At 40.7% G+C, this 20,168-nt stretch overlaps 1 protein-coding gene across 4 annotated transcripts in view; it reads left to right on the forward strand.

Annotated features, from left to right (window-relative positions):
• The window catches only part of glcci1a (glucocorticoid induced 1a), a 32,301-nt gene extending 13,904 nt beyond the window's left edge, over positions 1–18,397 (forward strand). Inside the window, exons 2-8 of one of the 4 annotated variants that reach the window (XM_042435601.1) lie at positions 1,440–1,591; positions 5,993–6,082; positions 10,457–10,612; positions 11,129–11,281; positions 11,435–11,645; positions 13,654–13,774; positions 13,871–18,397. In XM_042435601.1, coding sequence (XP_042291535.1) covers positions 1,440–1,591; positions 5,993–6,082; positions 10,457–10,612; positions 11,129–11,281; positions 11,435–11,645; positions 13,654–13,774; positions 13,871–14,186 — 1,199 coding nt within the window. In that variant the 3' untranslated portion in view covers positions 14,187–18,397. The remainder of the gene's footprint in view (positions 1–1,439; positions 1,592–5,992; positions 6,083–10,456; positions 10,613–11,128; positions 11,282–11,434; positions 11,646–13,653; positions 13,775–13,870) is intronic. The other 3 variants (XM_042435603.1, XM_042435602.1, XM_042435604.1) reach the window with 3 other exon arrangements.
• Positions 18,398–20,168: the final 1,771 nt, after the last annotated feature.

Below are 20,168 nucleotides of genomic sequence, written 5' to 3' on the forward strand. Positions count from 1 at the left end.
ATCCTAACATATGTCTTCCAGTCTCTGTAACAACAGCTAATAAATGTGCATTTTTCTGAAGTAATGAAAATTTCTCATAAATGGAAATGGTAAATGGACTGTACTTGTATAGTATTCCAGCCACTCAAAGCGCTTTTACACTACGAATCACATTCACACACGTTCATATGCTGGATGGGTACAGGGGCTACCATGCAAGGTCCCAACCTGCCCATCAGAGGGAATCTAATCATTCACACAATTAGGGGTTAAATATCTTGCACAAGGACACATCAACATGGGGAACGGAGGAGCCGATCTTCCGATTAGTGGACGAACCGCTCTACCTCCTGAGCCACAGCCATCCCATACTAAAGGATACAGAAACACTATTTCCTATACTCTGTTTTAGGGCTGCAACTAACATTTATTTTCATTATCGATTAATCTGCTGCTTATTTTCTCGGTTAATCATTTGGTCTATAAAGTGTCAGAAAATGATGTTATAATTTCCAGATGGAAAATGTCAAAGGTGACGTCTTCATCTGTTTTGTCCTTTCAGCAGTCTTAACCCCCAAAATATTGAATTTTCTACCATATAAGACCAAGAAAAGCATTAAATTATCACACTTGAGAAGTAGAAACCAGCAAATTTTTGACTAAAATCGATTATCAAAATAGTTACAGATTAATTTTCTGTTGATGAACTAATCTAATCTGTTAATCAAATAGCTTAATCATTGCAGCTCCACATTGTTTAGAATATCAAGACTTGAAAGAACCTTTTCTATGATAAAACTCAACTGTGAGTGTATGAAGGGGTTTTTTTTCTTCTTTGGCAGTTACAAACGGTAAACTGAAATGACAGCGTTGACTGTCTCATATCTGACTGTATGATTCAGAAATGCGGTTTTTACAGACCTGTCCTGTTGGGTCAGCTTTGCAGCAGCCTGTATGCCTTTCAGGTTTCTGCTTTTCATTTTCAGTCCTGAAGTGTACTCTTAACAGTTGACACAGATATGAGCCCATAAAGATGAACCTAGGCTTTGTAAGGCTGAAGGGCAAGAAGGGTGTAAATATTACTGCTGGTGGTGAAACACGCACATACTGTACAGAAAGAAGCATTGTGGAAACACAAGCTTTGCTCCAGTTCCTGAGGTCTGCGTGGGGTTAGTTTGTTGGTGAGATATTTTTATCAGGTTCAGGGCCAACGACAGCCACCGCAGCGGGGTGTGGAAGCTGAAGGAGTCGGTTTGCTGTTTGGTGCTGGACAGGTAGAGTACAGTTGGTTTATCAGAGCCTTTATTGATGAAAGTCACTGTTGGCTGATGGGAAATGAAGTTACCAAACAATGAGCTAAAAGAAGCAAAACACTCTGTAGAGCTGCGGCTCTAGGTGATAATTCTCTGTCGCTACGTTACATTGAACTGGTGTTGCTCTGTCTCTCGTTATCTCCGCAGCTGAACGGATAAAATCACAGCAGGTGCGGAGCTCGGGGGCCATTCGGCGGACTTCCTCCCTTGGCACTATCACAGGGCCCTACCTCACTGGGCAGTGGCCTCGGGAACCCCATGTGCACTATCCATCTTGTATGAAAGATAAATCCACACAGGTAAGCACATCCCCCAGAAACACAATAATAACAATGGCGGACGTCCTCTTTTACTGTCTACTTTGCTAGCTTGTTTAGAGTTAAACGTAACTATCTACCACCTCTCTCTTCGTCAGACAGACTTTGGAATGTATTTGCACACAGTACAAGGGCCGTGGAGTTTGTCCCCCATCTCTTACAGTGTAGTGGTGCTATGAAGGAATCTCTTCACAGCCAGTATAAGCAGGAGGGATTATTACAATGACTGATGTCTCTCTCAACTCTCTCTCTCTCTTAAAACATGACTTAATGTACATGCCCATATGTTCATTCACACACTTCTTCTTGCTCGCTGTAATCATCCCTCCTGTTCATGCTGACTATTAAAGATCCCATCCTAACACGCTTCCAGTGTAGGTGATGAAGGACTAAACACTAACTTCATTTCATTAACAAGAGGTTCCAACCACAGTTCAGAGCTGCAGTTCTTGGAAAGCAACAGTGCAAAATTCACATTAACAATTAATAAACAATGAAGAGAAAACACTGATAACTCACATATCAACTCTTCTGCTAAAATCTGCTCCTGCACAACCTCGTCAGTGTTCATTATATAATCTCAGTACAGCTGTACTTGTACATGCAAACATCTCTTCATTTACTGCGTGGAGCCCAGAGAACTGCCACCGACGCATTATACGCTCAGCTATCGAGATAATTACTAGTATGGTTTTATTCTACCTTCCTTTTTTTAGTAACTTAAAGCATCATTAATGAGTAATCGCTTTTTTTTTTTACTTACATAAGACCGTTCTACAGGCTAAGAGTGAAGAGCTGCACCCCAGGGGTGTGCCATAAGTGGATGATCTTCGTCATCATCCTCAGTTTCACCATCTGCAGCCTGAGTCTGACTAAGGACTGTATGAGTCACCACTATCAGCTTTTATACATCATCATGTATCTACCAGCAGCGGACTAGCAAAGCATTTAGTGGCTCTTCTATCTGTCTGAGTGGGGCTGCATTTTGGATTCGGTATCCACTTCATATCCACCTCTTGTGTTATCTCTGACTCTAAAATATTGTTATGGTTTTATTTCTAACATCATAGTAGCAACGCTGTGTGTCAGCCTTGACCTTAATTCGTGCCCACTCCTTCCTGCCCTCTGATCCTGTCACGCTGTTCGACCTCAGATGTCCCCCCCACACACACACACACACACACACACGCTCGGCTCTTTACATCCTGTTTCTTCCAGGTTATGTGACATTTCCCACCTACGCATCTGTGGAACATCAAAAGCCAGGTGACCTCTTTGCTCTTAGCTTACAGTTTATTATTAAGCGTTGAAGCCGCACAAAGGCCTGACAGTGAGAGTCTGTGCTCCTGTTTGACACATGTTTGAATATGCAGGGAAGTCTTTCCCCTTCTTGCTCTTGCTTAGTTTTACACTAAACCGCCCCCCCTCACCCCCCCCTCACCACAACCAGCAGTAATCTGTTATGCGCCGTGTTAACAGAGTCGGTGATGTCATTCTTTTCTCAGGCTATTGTGATTAATGTCACCACATGAACACAAATCAAATGTTCATTTCTCATCGATTGATCGGTGTGATGCTCTCGTATAAAAATGGTGATGTCTTGATGTTAATACTTCAGAGGAAGTAGCCGTTTTATCACACTCACGCCCCGGGTCGACGCATGAAACCACTTTGACTCGCTCTTCTGTCTGTATGGTGCATCAGGTGTCATCAGATGATGCAATGCTCTGAGATGCAGTCAGTGTGTCTTAAGTGAATATATTATTCAGTTACAGACATGTTACAAGACAAGTGTCCAACGTAGTATTTTTCTCTAGATCAGAGTTTTTCTGGCCTCTTGTATATTTTCACTGACCTGGCAGCCAAGAAATGAAAATAACTTTTGGTGATTCATTCATTTTATACATAATATGTACGACAGTGAAGCTAATGTTGATATATTATACAAATATGCAAAATATAAAAGAATGAATGGTGTATAAATATAGGTTTCTCCATATTCCTGGTAAATCCAGACAGTATTGAATACATAAGGAGAAGAGAACAGAATTGTATGGATGACCTTGAGACAATGCTGAGAGATGTGCAGAAATGTACTTGTTAAGATAGAAGAGTGAGAGAAATAACATAATGGTATTTGTTTGTGTGTGTGTGTGTGTTCACTCCAGACTCCTTCTGTCTGCAGTAAATCATCTGTTGAGTGTTTTATGCTTTATTTGTGCTTTAGAACGTAACCGCTGTGAAACAATCAGAAAATAAGCTTTTATTCCTCTCATTCACTGCTTTGTTCTCACTACTGCCAATCCCTCTCCTCGCTCGACCACCGCTGCTCTCTCTCTCTCTCTCTCTCTCTTTTTCTCTCGTCTTTTTTAAAAATGAGTCAGGAAGCTGACAGCAAAACCTAACTTTACTTTAAACGTTATCAAAGGAAGAGAGGAGTCCTCCCCTCGGTCTAAACTGTACACCCATGATTCAACTTGCAACCACCTTGCCCTGCATAAACTGGGGCCAGCAGTTATGTCACACCCTTTCAAATATATACAAATACCCAACTGAAAAATAATTTGTCTGTATCTACTCCCTCTCCCTCATTGGAAAATGTAGAATCTATGATTATGTAAATATTGTTCATATTAAAAGTTTTAACTGCTACAAAGCGTCAAGTTTTCACACCACACATATGTGAGTTACATGACTCGTGATGTCACAAATCATTCTCGTAGGTCCATGTGTTAAACCGAGATTAAAGGTGAGAACAGAGAAACTTTCCCCCCGCAGCAGACGAGTGTGAAAACAAACTCTGCACAGTGAAGAGAACAACATCCAAGTCAAGCAAGAAAGAAGAAAAAACATGTTTTTAATGGAGGGAGACTTTAAATGATGATGTTAGAATCGACGTAGAACAGAGTCAGCAGCAGAAAATGTCTCAAGCTACAAGAAATGTGACATTTGTAGTGTTTGATCACACTCCGCCTGACACACATGACTGAGATGTTTTCTTCAATGTATTAAGATTTCAGCTCTAACTTTCAGTTTGAACTAACAGGTGACAGTTTGTCTTTAACTCCTGGTTCCTTGCTCGTATCATTTTCCATCCCTACATTTCAGTTAAGTCTTTGTAATCAGAGATAATGGGTTCTATGGTAGCGTTTAATCCTGTTATACTTCTTTAGTTTGGCAACCACTGCTGTTGTTTATGATAATATTACACTCACCAACTTTACTGATGATTTTGTAGATGAACTGATTCATTTTTCGGCCCCTAAAATGTAAAAACTGTGCATCACAGTTTACCAAAGCCCAAGGTGACATGTTCACATTGCTTGTTTTGACCAACAGTCCAAAACCCAATAATTCACTGTTGATCAACTAAGAGATGAATTGAATACTTCTTTCAGCTCTAATTGGCTGATAACATTACTAGATACAACTTCCAACAGTTGTAACAGCTACAGTTATTACCAAAATGCATCAGTTATATGAACATTCATATCATTAAACGTTGACCTGTCATCCTTGCACAAGGGTAAGTTTATAATGCAGTGGATGATTAAAATGTGCATTTCACGTGTGTTTAACTTTCAAATACAAGGGTTTAGATCATTTGTTTACAACCTGTGTGATCATGTGACAGCTTACATGGTTTGACCTACTGGACGTTGTTAAGCGTGTTTAGCAATGACGCCGCGTCTCTCCAGATCTCAGCAAGTAAATATGTGAGTAAAGAGTTATCATACCTGATAGGAATGATGACCAAAACCAAATAAAACAAAACTGATACAAAGACAAAAAAAAGTTAGTTGTGCGATTGATGATTGATCATGAGATGTGGTAATAACACATCTAGTAAAATGTTGTATCTGCTGACTGAGTGAGGAGGACTCGCCACTAACTTACTGGCTGCTGAAAATAAAAAAAATAGGTCTTTGAGTTGGACCTATTAAGATGAGCAAGGAAGAAATTCAGTTTCCTCTGGCTTTTGGGGATGATGTGTGTGTGTGTGTGTGTGTGTGTGTGTGTGTGTGTGTGTGTGTGTGTGTGTGTGTGTGTGTGTGTGTGAAGTGTCTGAGAGTCAACTGTGTTGCTCTCCCTCTGGGTTGCAGATTCCAGCTCATCTTTCACTGAGGGGTGTGTGTGTACATGTGTGAGTCTGCCCAATCTGCCTCCATGAATTTGTCACATTGATAATCTATTGCTGGAATAGTCAAAGGCTGATAATGACTTTAACAGACTTTTGGTGAGTTCTGTGTAATCATAACTGATAGAAATGAAACCCAAAACTACTAAAGTAAAATCCAAGCTGGAATAATCTTTTAATAGTAATAGTGGGAACATTGTTCAACATGTTTGGATAGTAATGTGTAGCTGTGATGTTCTTTTCAGACTCCCGGATGTTGGAGTGACGAAACAGGAGAGAAGAGGAGCACCCACCAGCGCTCTGCGTCCTGGGGCAGCGCCGATCAGCTCAAAGAGGCATGACACTAATACATCGACATCAAATGAAAATATCAGTCAGCTTCTGTTTAACGCACATGAAAAAAAAGCTGAGATTAAAAGTTCTTTCTTGACCTTGGAAACAGTAGTTACTGAAGGACGAGATCAAAATCAGTGCAGCAGAACAACACATATCGTCTTTTTTTTTTATTCCATGCATTCTTCTTCCTTGTCAAAACCTGGCACCTACATTACCCAGAATGCAACTCCACCACTGACAGTTTGGTCAGAGATTCAGGTGTGTCTAACGTAGCCTGGAGCTGCTAACCTCACTTCTTTAACTTTGCTAACCCCACACCCCCAGATTTTAGTCATTTTCAAACTTGTAGTCTTCAGCCTCAACCAACACTGACTCAAGTGACATCACTTGAGGCAATTTATCAGATTTCACACAGCTCCCTCCGGAGACACAGAAGACTTTATACTACTTTTTACACACATGTAGCAGAGCTCCCCAACATCTGGAAACACACTCTGATGTGTAAAATCAGTGGAGCTCCCCTATAAGAACCGTTATGAAGTGTATAGCAGAGGTGTTGAAACAATCACGCACCATTGCTGCTGTATTTCTGACATAATGTTGAGGCTGTATAACCTGTGTGAACTCATAGGCATAGTATATGTGGCTTTCTGGTGCTGATGGTGTATGGCAGTCTCACATCCTCTGAAGCCTGCACTCGGCATATAGCACTATCAGACCCTCTCAGCTCCACCCGGCTGATACTCAGCGGCAGCAGCAGGGAGGTGGCAGATAACGCTATCTCACTTTTAACTACCCACTTCCCCTCTTTGCAATGGCCATAACCCACTGCAATTTATGGTCAGCCAAGCCCCAGCTGGCTCCTCTCTGCCTCCTGCAGCAAAGGGAACAATAAGGGCCAGCCTGATGACAGCTCAGCCCTCACTAATGTGTGCACAGGCACATTACTGAGTTACAGGGCTGCAGAGGAGGAGCAGAGCTGACACACATTCCACACATGTCAACGGAGCAGCTACAAGGAGGAAGAGGAGAAGGGACAGAGCTGAGCAGTGCAGCTGCTTTGAAGAACATGAGAGATGTTATTAGAGTGTATAACAAGACTCTTCTGCCTGTCTGTCTGAGTGACAAACTAGCAGGTCTGCATGACAGAGTAGGTGTGTTGTCATTTTTAGCTGACAAAAAAGTCTGGACGAAGTCTTGTCTCAGTCTAAGACAATGTTTTATATTTGACTCTAGTTGGCAGCTAGTACAAATGTGGAGAAGGTCTGAGAGTAGGTGTGTTGCAGTTTTAGTATGTAGTACCAGCATGCATCATTAAATACATATGTATCGTGAATTTAGAGCTGCAGTGATTAGTCGATTAATCGATTAGTTGCCAACTATTAAACTAATCATCAAATATTTTGAGTCATTTTTTTAAGAAAAAAAAGTACAAATTCTTTGGTTCCAGCTTCTCAAATGTGAATATTTTTTGGTTTCTTTAGTCCTCTATGACAGTAAACTGAATATATTTGGTTGTGGTTGTGAACTGTTTGGTTGAGGACGTCACCTTGGGCTTTGAGAAAGAGTGAGCGACATTTTTCACCATTTCTGACATTTTATGGACCAAACAACAAATTTATTAATAGATAAAATAATTGATAATGAAAATAATCGTTAGTTGCAGCCATAATTGTATTATCAAAGCCAAAGTATGCTAGCACAACCTGAAACTACCTGTTGCCCATACCTAAAACAGATTTTTGGTTTGTGCTCCATCAGTTTGATGTACATTTTGAAAATGTAATTAAAGCTTTTCATCTTTGACATTTTCATCATATATAAATCCAATTTTTAGTCATGCTAGCAGTATGGCTCTAGGGATTGCTATGTGGGTTGGTCCACCACTTTGGTCTAGACCGAAATATCCAGGCAACTATTTGATGGATTGCTGTGAAATTTTGTACAGATACTCATGGTCCTCAGAGGATGAACCCTACTGACTTTGGTGATCTTCTGACTTCTATTCTAGCGCCACCATAAGGTTGACGTTTGTCATTCAGAGTGAAATATCCTGACAACTATTGGATGGATTGCCATGAAATTTAGACATTCTGACATCCAGAGTCCCTAGAGGACCGTCTGACTTCAGAAGAAAAGTTAATTTCAATAAAAGTCTTTATTGAAATATCTTGATCTCTATTGGATGGCTTGCTGTGAAATTTGATACACACATTCATATTCCCCAGAGGATGAATTATAATAACTTTGATCTTCTCTATTTTCATCTAGTGCCATCATGGTCAGAATTTCATTTTGTCCAATACTTTGGTTTATGAGCAAATACCTTCAAAACTAATGGCAGTCCTATCAGCCTCAGCTGTACTCTGTGTTTAGTGCTAACTAGCAAGTGCTGTGAATGCTAACATGCTAGGCCAACTCGATGAACATGGTAAACATTATACCTACTAAACCTCATAATGTTAGCATTGCCATTGTGAGGATGTTAGCATGCTGATGTTGTACAGCCTTACAGAGCTGCTAGCATGGCTGTAGACTCTTACTCCTGTTAGAGTTTGAATGCCTTTGCATGTGTTTGATTAATGACAGCACTGGTATGAAAGGAAGTATATTCAGCTGACACTAACTGGACACGCTGTCGCTAGCTCCCTGCAGTCTAATGTCACAGCCCTAACAGTCAAAGACTGGTTTGGCTGTTCAGGCAGAAAACCTGAGAAGTGCATGGCCTAAGTGAAGGCCCAGGGAAGGCTGAGAAGGAAACAAAAACTTGCAGGACTGCACTGTGTAACTGATTCAGTGGCCCAAATATTGGGATCATATAACAGCTGTTGGACACAGAGCCTGCATTGATAAGTCCTGCATGTGTGTTGTCTTTCTTCAGTAAAGAGGGGCCAGTGTCAGGACTGTGTGAGGGGAACATGTACGGACATGTTCTCATGTACTGGTGTATAGTTAGTGGAGGACTGGGAATTCCAGTATCTCTCTGTCTCTCCATCTCTGTGTGTGTATGTGTGTGTATGTGTGTCTCTCTCTCTCTCTCACACACACACACACACACACACACACACAGTTACAGAAATGAACAGCTCAGCTACAACAGTAACTAGGTCTAACAGAGGTTTTATCCATACATTCAACATATATACTCACCTCACTTAGTCTTTCTCTTTCATTTGATTTCAGCTTGCACATTAACACAGCATTGTCTGTAACTTCTATAAGTGAAAAATGCTAAATGAAATGGTCCCTGTGTGAAATGACTTGATGACTTCCTCAGACGTACTAGATAACTCCACAACAGTTTGGGTGATGTCTTGGTCATTTCTGCCAGCTGTACTGGAAACACTGACATCTGGTGGCTTTGTAGTGGACCAATAATACGTCTCCATGTTGTATGTTTATTATCCATTCTGTTTTTGTTGCATACATGATAAGACATAACTATACTAATGTACATATATAAAGGATAATTCCAGTTTATTACAACTTATTTTTATAGTGTTGGCCATAATTTCCATCAGTAATGTAGTGCTCATTTTATTTTTGTTCTGTATCCGTCAAAGAAAACCTTGACTAGACCAAGTATGAGCAAGTAAACTGCTTCCAGGTTAGAATTTAGTCTGAAAGAACTTCTACTGAATTGGCCACAAAATGACAGGTTGTGTGATTAGAAATGCTGCTTTTTTAAAAATGCAGAGAGTACCTGATCTTAAGTCAAAGGATCAAAGTAAAACACTGATAACGTGTTGATTCATAATGGATGCAGCTAGCTCCAGGCTTTAACACTTGACGTTTTGCTTTTCAAATTCCACTTCACTCTTTTTTTGTATTATATGAAGTCTTAGTCAGGTTTTTTTTTCATTACAGATTCAGATCAACATCTAATCTTCATCATGGAGAAAAAAATATTGTTTATGAGTATATATTCCACCAGTTTTTGTTAATTAAATGAACATTGTAGTTCTTCTCACCAAAATAATTGCTGAGATCTGGGAGAACAGTGACATTTCTAATCTGATGAGTCAAGAAACATGAGCAGTCAGATGGTCAGAGCAGTTGTAAATAAGACAATAGTTTATCCAGATAATTTGCAGGAAAAACTGTATGTAAGCGCACCTGAAATGTCACTAATAATCCTTCATTGCACAGGAAAACTATGTCTGTGATGGATGTCAACAACAGACAATTTGGGTACTAAATTCACCATTCACCTCCATCTTCTATTCCAAATACATTTAGCTAACATGGTGGTTTGTTTTTAACCTTTCTATCATCTGACAGATATTATCCTACATAGTAGAACAGGATTATAATACCTTCCTGCTCCGCTTACCTGCTTTATGTTGATATGGTCCTTTCCTGTTCCACTCCAGCAGATTGCAAAGCTCCGGCAGCAGCTCCAGCGCAGCAAACAAGGAGGACGCCACAATAAAGAGAAGGAGCGACTCTCCCCGCTCCAGTACACCATCACCTACACCTCCCACACCAGCACTACCAACAACACCTCCATCACAGCCAGCCACGTCCAGGTACTTCACTTTTTTTAGACGTTCTCAAGGGTGAATGGGCATCATGACACTCCATAGTGACTGTAAATAAGGCAGGTTAGAGCATGAGATGAGGTCATTGATAATATATTTAGAGTTTTGGGTTAACTGTTCAGTTGTGGACCAGTGCACTCACTGACCTTGTTTGTTCAGGGGGATCTGAATCCACTGAGAGCTGTAGGTTTGAGGACAGATTTCCGCTGCTGCACACTGGACGCTTGCCTAGACTTAGAAAGACTTGATTATTCTCAAAGTTCCGTTAGACAAGTGAAGTCACTGTCACTAAAGAAGACACAAAAATAAACAAATTCATACATATATATGTATATCTATCTTGAGTTAAGAATACTCATCCCAGAAACTTGTTTTTATTTCATTTCTTAATTGATATCAGTGTGTATGTGGAATATATTAATGCTGTTATGAAGCTTGAGCAAGATGGAAAGGAAAAGACATATTTTCTTCATCAAACTTTCTGTGTGTGTGTGTGTTTTACAGCAGTTTTCCATGTCGAAGTCGGCCCAGATGCCGCTGTCCAACATCACAGTGCCAAAGCCCTCCATCTCCAGGGTGCCCAGCAGCATGGAGGGCATCAACCATGAGCTGGAGAAGGTCTTCATCAAAGACAATGGAGAGAAGGAGGAGCTGAAGGTGGGGCTCTGTTTATTCCTGAATTCATACTGAGATGGACTTAACATTATTACCAACCCATTGTATCTGTCTAAGTCTTGTATTGTCTCGCTTTGTCTCAGCTCTGATTAGTTTCGTGTTCCTTGTCTCTGCCTCCTCTCACACACACTGTAGTCGCTGGAGGTTCCTGACGGCCGGCGGGCACCCTTCCCTCCCCAGCAGCGCAGCAGCAGCACCCGCAGCGTGGACACCCAGACTCCCTCAGCCCCCGGCCGCTCCAGCAGCTGCTCCAGCCTGTCGCCCTGCCCCTCGCCTGCCCACCCACCAGGATCACACGACGGCAGTCCCTACTCCACAGAGGATCTACTCTACGACCGTGATAAAGGTAAAACAATCACTCTAGTTGAAGCATTGATATAAAGGGCAAATGAACCGGCCAGAAGGGTCACTGGGTTCATGTTAGACCAGTCCAGTCTTGACCACATCTTTCTGGCAGAACCTCGAAACATCTTGGTTATTCAAAATCTAAAAACATCTCTTAGTGTCTGCAGTTTTAGAAAGGAATGCATTGAACTAAATCTCAGATAGACTGAACTGGTATGTAAATATCTGCAATTTTTTCCATTTTATATCCAACAGCAATGTCCACTACTTAATTTAGTTATTTTTACTTTATATCCTACATTCTATAAGTATGCATTGTTATCTACATTTCAACCTTGAAGATTGTGTGCTTCCTACCACAACTAACTAGCATGCTTATTTTTATGAGAGGCAAAGTGGCACCAAACATTGAGGTTTGGGTCGATGCACTTTAAACCTGCAGTGTGGAATTTTTACATAGAAATGAATGTCCATTACATTTGTTACATTTGCCAAAAAAGTTCACAAAATGCTGATTAAGTCTATCACCACCGATGACTCTCTCTGTATTTCACAATATTCACAGAGTTTTTAAATCTCATGTCGGGGGCGACGTTCCCACGCTGGCTATTTGGCCGTTGATCACGCTGCTCTTCTAGACTTTCCAAATGTTATCAAACTGGATGGTTCAGATTTTTGATAGTGAAATGAGTCATTTTGCAAGGGTTGTGTGATGCTCAAAACAATTTATCCACCATTTTACAGCAGAAACAGTAGATTACAGCCAGTACTGGCCATTGGACATACTGGGACAAATCCCTGTGGGCAGGTGGGCAGGTGGGCTGTCAAAAAATACATTTTTGGGAGGACATATCCGTTCTGACTGGCCCTTTTATGTGCCTGTCATTGGTGCACATGAGAGCCTGCTGCATGCTGATGTCAGACAATCACAACTGAGCACCCCCCTTTACTCTCACTGCCAGAAGGGGGAGACAAAAGTCCTGCACTCCAGCTTTAAGGTTCTGGATTCTAATTGAAATCAAGTGCACACACTGTGATGACACTTGAAAATTCATTTGCTTAACTTTGAGGTAATTTTGGAGACTGTACTTAGAGCTGTCCACTTGTGATCAGTTCAGCCGAGACGCATGTTAATGCCAGGTGTAAACAGGGCCTAAGTTGTGCTGCTGATTAATCCATGAGGATCAGCATGACTGTTTCAGTTTTTTTTCACATGAATAAGTGAGTTATATTATTAACTCTCACTCAGAAATGCCCTGCTCTTTGTTTTTAGCCATGCTAGCAGCATGGCTCTAGGGATAACAATGTCAGTTGGTCGCTCCAACACTTTAGTCCAGACTGAAATATCTCAACAACTGTTGGATAGATGTGTGCTGTGAAATTTGGTTTATATATTACACAGATTTTTATCTAGCACCATCATCTGGTCAAAGTTTCCAGTGCTTTGGTTTATGACCAAATACCTGCCGAACTAATGACATTCCCATGAGCCTCAGCTGTACTTTGTGTTTAGGGATAATTAACAAATATTAGCATGCTAACATGTTAAACCAACATTGTGAACATGGTAAGCATTATACGTGCTAAACCTCGACATGCTAGCATTGTTATTGTGAGCATGTTAGCATGCTGTTTTTAGCATTTAGCACAAGTACAGCCTCACAGAGCTGCTAGCATGGCTGTAGACTCTAAGTAGACTCTTACAGAGCACACTTAGATTACAGTAGGTCTACATTAAAAATAATATAGCATTTAGATATGTTCAACAGCTGGACCTACTGGCGACTGAGTGAATGTTGAGTTATCTGCTTCCGGTTTGGCTGTTCTTGCTAAAGCCATTTTATGAGCTATAGCACATTATATATTAGCTCACATGCACAGAAAATTATATTTATATTTTGCCCCTCATATATCCCTCAAAAGGGACTTTTGAGGTATTAAATGTATTATTAAAGTACTGAGAACTTGTGCAGATAGTCTTTATAAACCCTGTGTCTCTGTGTTGACAGACAGTGGAAGCAGCTCACCACTGCCCAAGTTTGCCTCCTCGCCGAAACCCAACAACAGCTACATGTTCAAGCGAGAGCCCCCAGAGGGCTGTGAGAAGATTAAAGCCTTTGAGGAGATGAGGTAAAGACTGCGTGATACTCTACTGTTGAATCTGAACACTTCTCGTCATCCTCTCATGATCCTCCCTGACATCGCATATGTCTCTGTGCTTTGCAGCTCCAGGCAGTCGGCATCGGCATCAGTCCCCCTCTTCTCCTGCCCCGACAAAAACAAGGTCAACTTCATCCCAACCGGCTCGGCGTTCTGCCCCGTCAAACTCCCAGGCTCCCTGCACCTCACCCCGGCCTCGGAGCCCGAGGAGGACGAGGACAGCGCGGAGGCGGGCGCCAGCTCTGAGCCCCAGGGGGTCACGTCGTTCTACGGCGCCCCCACTCAGGTCTCCACGAGCACCAGCACAGACGACCCACCGGAGGAGCCCGGCTCGCCCTCAGAGACTGCAGACCCCCAGACAGACAGCCCGGCCATCAGCTAGACCTGAGCAGAGCTGGCCTCTGGCTCCGGGATTCACGCTAGCAACCACCGACCATCACCACTGACTGTCCCACCAACACCTCCCTCTGCTCTGCCAGGGGAGCCTCCGTCTCTCTGTGCTGACCCCCTCCACCCCCCCTTCTATCTCTGCATGACGTAGCAACAATGTCCCGAATAACCACCACCGCCACCACAAAGACTCGCCACTTAATGTTCTGTCCTGCATAATGTCTGAGCTGTTGCTGGCAGGAGAGGACCTGGTTAAAGGTTATCATATGCAGGCATCGGAGGGAAGAATGGAGCACTATGGATGGGGGAGGGGCATGCATTTTAAACTGGTAGTATATTTCTGATTAAGTTATGTGTTGTGTTCTGTTTCAACATTCACAGTATGAATAAGCTCTCTAAACATATATATACACATATATCTCTATGAAAAGAAAGAAAAATGCTTGTTTTAAAAAAAAAAAAAATCCAAAACTGTGTATTGCTGTGTTATGTACCGAACAGGAGAAACAGCTGTACTCTTCAGGATTATGTTTACACTATCCAGGTTACATTGTTAAACCCTGTTGAAAAAAACGAAGGAGAGTTAAAAAAAATGAGAAAATAATTTGGGCAAAGAAAAAAAGACAAAATGGCCACAATTGGTTGCACAGTGTCTGCATCTGGCCTCGCTTCAGGTATTTCAATCAGAGTCTATACTCAGGTAATTTGGAATGTATGTCCATACAAATATCTGTAGCTTGACAAAGCAGAACAGATTCACTGTCATTTTCTCATTCCCAGACAAATCATTCCTTTCTGTTCCAGAGTCTAGTCTGAGACTAGACCTGTGATAGCGAGCTGCAGAGGGAAAAGAGTTGAAGTGGTGGGCATCCCTGGGATGCCTTTGTTGACCGGTGGTGGGATTTCTGTACGGACCACACACACTGTGACCGATGGCATTTGTGGCTGTGTGTGTACTGATGGAAGCATGCTGGAGAGAGACTTGGACGACGTCTGTTATTTAAGCCTGACGACAATGTGTGATTGGCTTTCCTGAGCCGTTTACAGTGGACCACGAGTGGACGAGTCTGCAGCACCGTCACATTAAGATACAATCAAACTGAAGCATTTGGTTCTTTACAGGTGCAGATTGGAGGTGGAGTTGTACAAACATTTTTCTGAGGTAGAAATAATTTTATTTATTAAGTTAAACCTCAGTTTGCATAGCCAAAGAAACTTAGCCATCTGGCAAACCTGACTTAATCAAGATGAGAGCATGACTGATACTGGATTTCTGTGGCCCATATTGATATTTAAGAGGGTTTTGTTTTTTTTAAGTCCGATATTCATTTTTCAACACAGTCAACCTAAAAAAAATGTTTTTGATGAAAATCACTTGAATTTGGTTGTTAATGAATAATGACCAATATACAGTATGTTACAAACAGGACATTTTACAGTGTAAAAACAAACTTGTTAGTGCTCTCTGGTGGACAAACTATGTAATGGAAACACTTTCTAAATTACCTAAACTACCACCTAATCTCCGCCGATACGGTATAGCCGTGATAAGCTAACGTTAGTATTTTTTAAATTTACAAGCAGTCCAGTCATTAAGACTTAAAAACATCAGACCTTATGAGATATCCTGTTGCAGGTTAAAGGACAATGTGTCCTTGGATTTAATAAGTTAAATGTTGAAACATAGTGTAACAGTAGCACAAGCTAAACGTTAGCCACCATAAGCTACTGGTCATTCAGGCTGTTTTTAAAAAAGTTGTACTTTTACTTAAAACAACCAAGTTTGAATTAACGAGGATGAATACATTATTCATTGGAATGAATCTGAGCACAACGCACAAAACCTAATCATGACGTGTTTATTGTTTTCTGTTTATTCGTGGTGCCTCTGCTGCCTGACTTGAGTTAAGCTAACGTGACTTGAGATTTGTTGTTGATGTGTGTTGTTTTAGAAAGTCAGCAAACAGCCTCACCTTCATCCACATTTTTTCCATCTATGGCATTGATTCTAAAATCTTTCCACACATTACTTATCACATGAATTGGTGTCATGACTATCCGTTCAGTACGGCTCATTAGCGCATAGCCAGTTAACTGAGGGCAACAGAGCGTACAACAGATCAGTGCATTATAAAAAATACCCCTCGCTTGGCCTGCAGCACTTATACACTGAATTTGTCATTTTCGCTCGGTCCAGATTGAATATTACAGTTTTCCTGTGTTCTAAACAGTAATTTTGATGTATCAGTCACGGCTCTAATGACGAGAATTCTGGTAAAAACATTAACAAAATATACATGGGAGTGTCATTTTTTTCCAACCAAAATGTGTGACTCAAGTGTTAAGAGTAGGGCTGGGTACTGTTTAATATTTTTGATACTAGTGTTGATATGATATCTGAGTTTCACTACCACAACCAAAACTTTACTTTTTTCCATATTCAATACTTTGAGGAATATAAATGTGATTTTCTTCAGATTCCTTTTTTCCATTTAACAAAAGAAGCCAAAGTTCACAAATGTTAAACTTCTCCAAACACAAGACATATACAACAACACAGTAGTCCAAAATTGGCAAAATTATGTTTAAAGCTGCACTAAACTATATTTTTATATTAACTATGGTTCAAATGACTAGTGTATTGTGAAAGGAGTTGCTTATAGTAACAAACCCACACAGAATTATCACCAACTCTGCAGTTCTCTCTCTTTTAGCTCATTGTTTTGGTTTTACACACAAAAAGGTTTGATAAACCGACTGTACACTACCAGCTAAGCTTACAAATGGCTAACAGACAAAGTTAGTAGCTAGCTGGTGGAGAAACTTGAGCATCGAGCTTAAACAATAGATATTTGTAGTTAAGTTTGTGGAGACCAAAACAGAGCTAAAAGGAGAGTTAATATTGGACTTACATTCATCAGGTGGACACAAACACAACTCCAAATCAATGCTAATTATGCTCTGTGCCTGCTGGATGTATCAATTGGCACCTGTTTGCTTACCTCTTAGCCTTAACAACTTCATAAGGTCATAGTTTTGGCCAAAAAAAAATTATTGTTGCAGCTTTAAATTAGAAACTGGCTGAAGAAAGAACAAGTTAATCAGATTACAAATCTGACCGGACAGTTTTGGATAATCAGTGCCACAGACACATTTTGGTTGGTACTAAAAAAGTATACTGTTTCTATACTCGGCCCAAGGCAACAGTTTGCTACGAGCTCAGATTGCAGTGAAGCCATAGAAGATGAATGTTTGTACAACTTTGGACAATCTCCAATCTGCATTCAGGTGATATCCAAACTTAGACTGTTCTGATAATCCAGATAATTGCTATTCCATTAAATGCATTCCATGAGATTTTAGCATCCAAGACATAAATAGACTCGTGATGATTCATTCCTAAAATATCTCTCAGCCTTTTGATTTGATCGCTGTAAGAGACTAGCTACAGTACTGAGAGATGTTTGGTTGCAGATACAGGAGCGCCTTCATCTGTTTGATGCACAGATAAAAGGATAAAACTGGCCTGCCTCCCTCTCACTGTCTGTCTGTTATTGCTGAGTGTTGTAGGCACCCTGATGCTACCACCAAGCAGGAAAACCTTCTTAACATTGCATATATTCTGTGAAAAACACTATCCTCTAGTCTCGGCTGCACAGCGCTGTCAAATGAACATCGCCATGCCCAAGTGTAAATGATCCGCAACTTTCATTTTCAAACGTCAAGAGTGAAACATAACCAACATTTATTTTGATATCTCGTGTGCTTGTGGAATCCCTGCATTGACGCTCCATTCATATTTTGTATATATGTGGCTTTTAAAGAGGCTCAATGCAATGTTGTGGTTTCTTAAGACATTTCAGCACCTTACCAAGAGCTATAGCTTTCCCAATGTCCCACATATACTCGGCATTGGTAAACTAGATGTGTGCAATAATAGGGAAAAAAAAAAGGTGTTGTCCTCCCGGATGTTGTCCGTTCTTTGACATGAGCGTCTCATCTTGCATTCCTTTGGTTTTGAGCATGGGGGCTGGATCAGCAAGTAGTTTGTTGCTAAAGCCATCAATCAATACAAAACCAGCACTGAGAGTGACCAGAGCACATCACTGGCAGGTCAGAGTGTTCATCAACTCCTACATGATACTCCTTGTGTAACCTGCAGTGTCAAAGTTCATGCACAATGGCAATAAAAAAACTATTGGTTGTTTTGTCCACTTTTTTGTACATCAGTGAAGGGACAGTCTGTGAGCGTCACTGCTACTGATAAAGGTCACTTTCCATGTTGACCATTAAACATCCCTTTTCATCTATTTATGTTTAAAGCTCTTAAAAACGTGATGTTTAATTATTTCTTTACAACTTTTAAAGTTAGAGTTGGAAGCAAAACCTACAGTGGCCCTGAGAGCTCTGCAACTTAGAAAGCACATGCAAATAGAAAACAAACAAAAGAAAGTTAAGGAAAAATCTTCATCAATTTGACAACACAATTGCAACAAAGTGATAAAACCAAATATAGAAACTGCAAATACAGAAAACACAACCAAATACAGAATGCTCTTGTGGGTTGAATCAGGAGTTGGAGGCTATTAGCCTAGTTTAGAATAAAGACTGGAAACGGGGAAACAGCCTGGCTTTATTTGGCTTTATCCAAAGTAAAAAAATATGCTTACTAACTCCTCTAAAATTCACTAATTAACATGTTTTATCTTGTTTGTTTAGTCCCTACATAAACAGAAATGTAAAACTGAGACTTTGTGGTTGTGCTGGAACTATCGGGTGCAGTGACCGTGTGCAGAGTCTTGTCATCATGGTGAGGTTGCCAGGTTTGGTGCCGTCATGTCTATACATGTGTACATATGACCACTGACCATATCTGGCAGCGTACAGTAGAGTCTGAGACGCTGCACAGAAATGCTCTTAGTGTTTGTCGCCAAGCTATGTAGCTTGAAATTAAATTTCTGTAATGCAGTCTAGACTGGTGGGGCAATTCACAAGAAACAATGGACGGACAAATCAAGATGCTTGATTGACAGTACAACCAACTACCAATCAATGAAATACAGTACAAAGTTAAAAGAAAAGTGCAGTGCAGCAACTCCTAATTGTGTTCAGTTGTGTATTCAAGAAATACCTGGAATTAAAGTTGTACAGGAACAAAACGTTTTTTGAATGCTGGGAAGATGGATAAACTGTGTGCGGATGAAATGAAGAGATACAACATGGTAACTCTAGTGAGCTGTAGAGTTGACCTTTTTTCACTCTGGACAGAGTTAGGCTAGCTGTTTCCCCCCACTTCTAGTCTTTATGCTAAGCTAGGCTAACCATGTCCTGACCCCACCTCCAGATATCAGTCTTATGTAACTCTCGGAGAGAAAGCAGATCAGTGTACTTCCCAAAATGTTGAACTACTCCTTTTCATTTGTAGGAGGAAGATTTTGTCAACATTACATATTCTCACTTTAAACTGTACAGCCAAGATGTAATATTCAAACATGACATTTCCTGATCTACTTCTGCACAGACCTATGTTGATACATGTCACACATAAACTAATTAATATATCATGTAGAGTCTTCAATCAGTATGAGTGAAATCACTTCCACACTTTTTGTTTTGAATGTCTGTGCAAGCAAAATACCGTTGAAGTGCGTCCAGCTGTGTCACATCATGATAAATGATAACTGAACGTAGAGGTTGTGACTGAGAAATGCTTCAGGCTGCTGTTGACAGATCCAGGTAGGTCTGTATATTCAATTATATTTTAATGCACTGAGCTGACAGAAGGCTGAAGATTCTGACATCCGAATCATTATTTTGTCTAGTTGAGTGGAGTGCGCCTACTGTTGGTCACAGTCTGAAATGGCTTTACTGTTAATATCACTCGAACTCAACAATAATGTTTTATTGGTGTACAACCTCACTGACACAGAACTTATTCAAAGTATTTTTTATTGGAGAATTTTCTTTAATGACC

Source organism: Thunnus maccoyii, chromosome 15 (assembly GCF_910596095.1).
Source record: "Thunnus maccoyii chromosome 15, fThuMac1.1, whole genome shotgun sequence".
NCBI lineage: Eukaryota > Metazoa > Chordata > Actinopteri > Scombriformes > Scombridae > Thunnus > Thunnus maccoyii.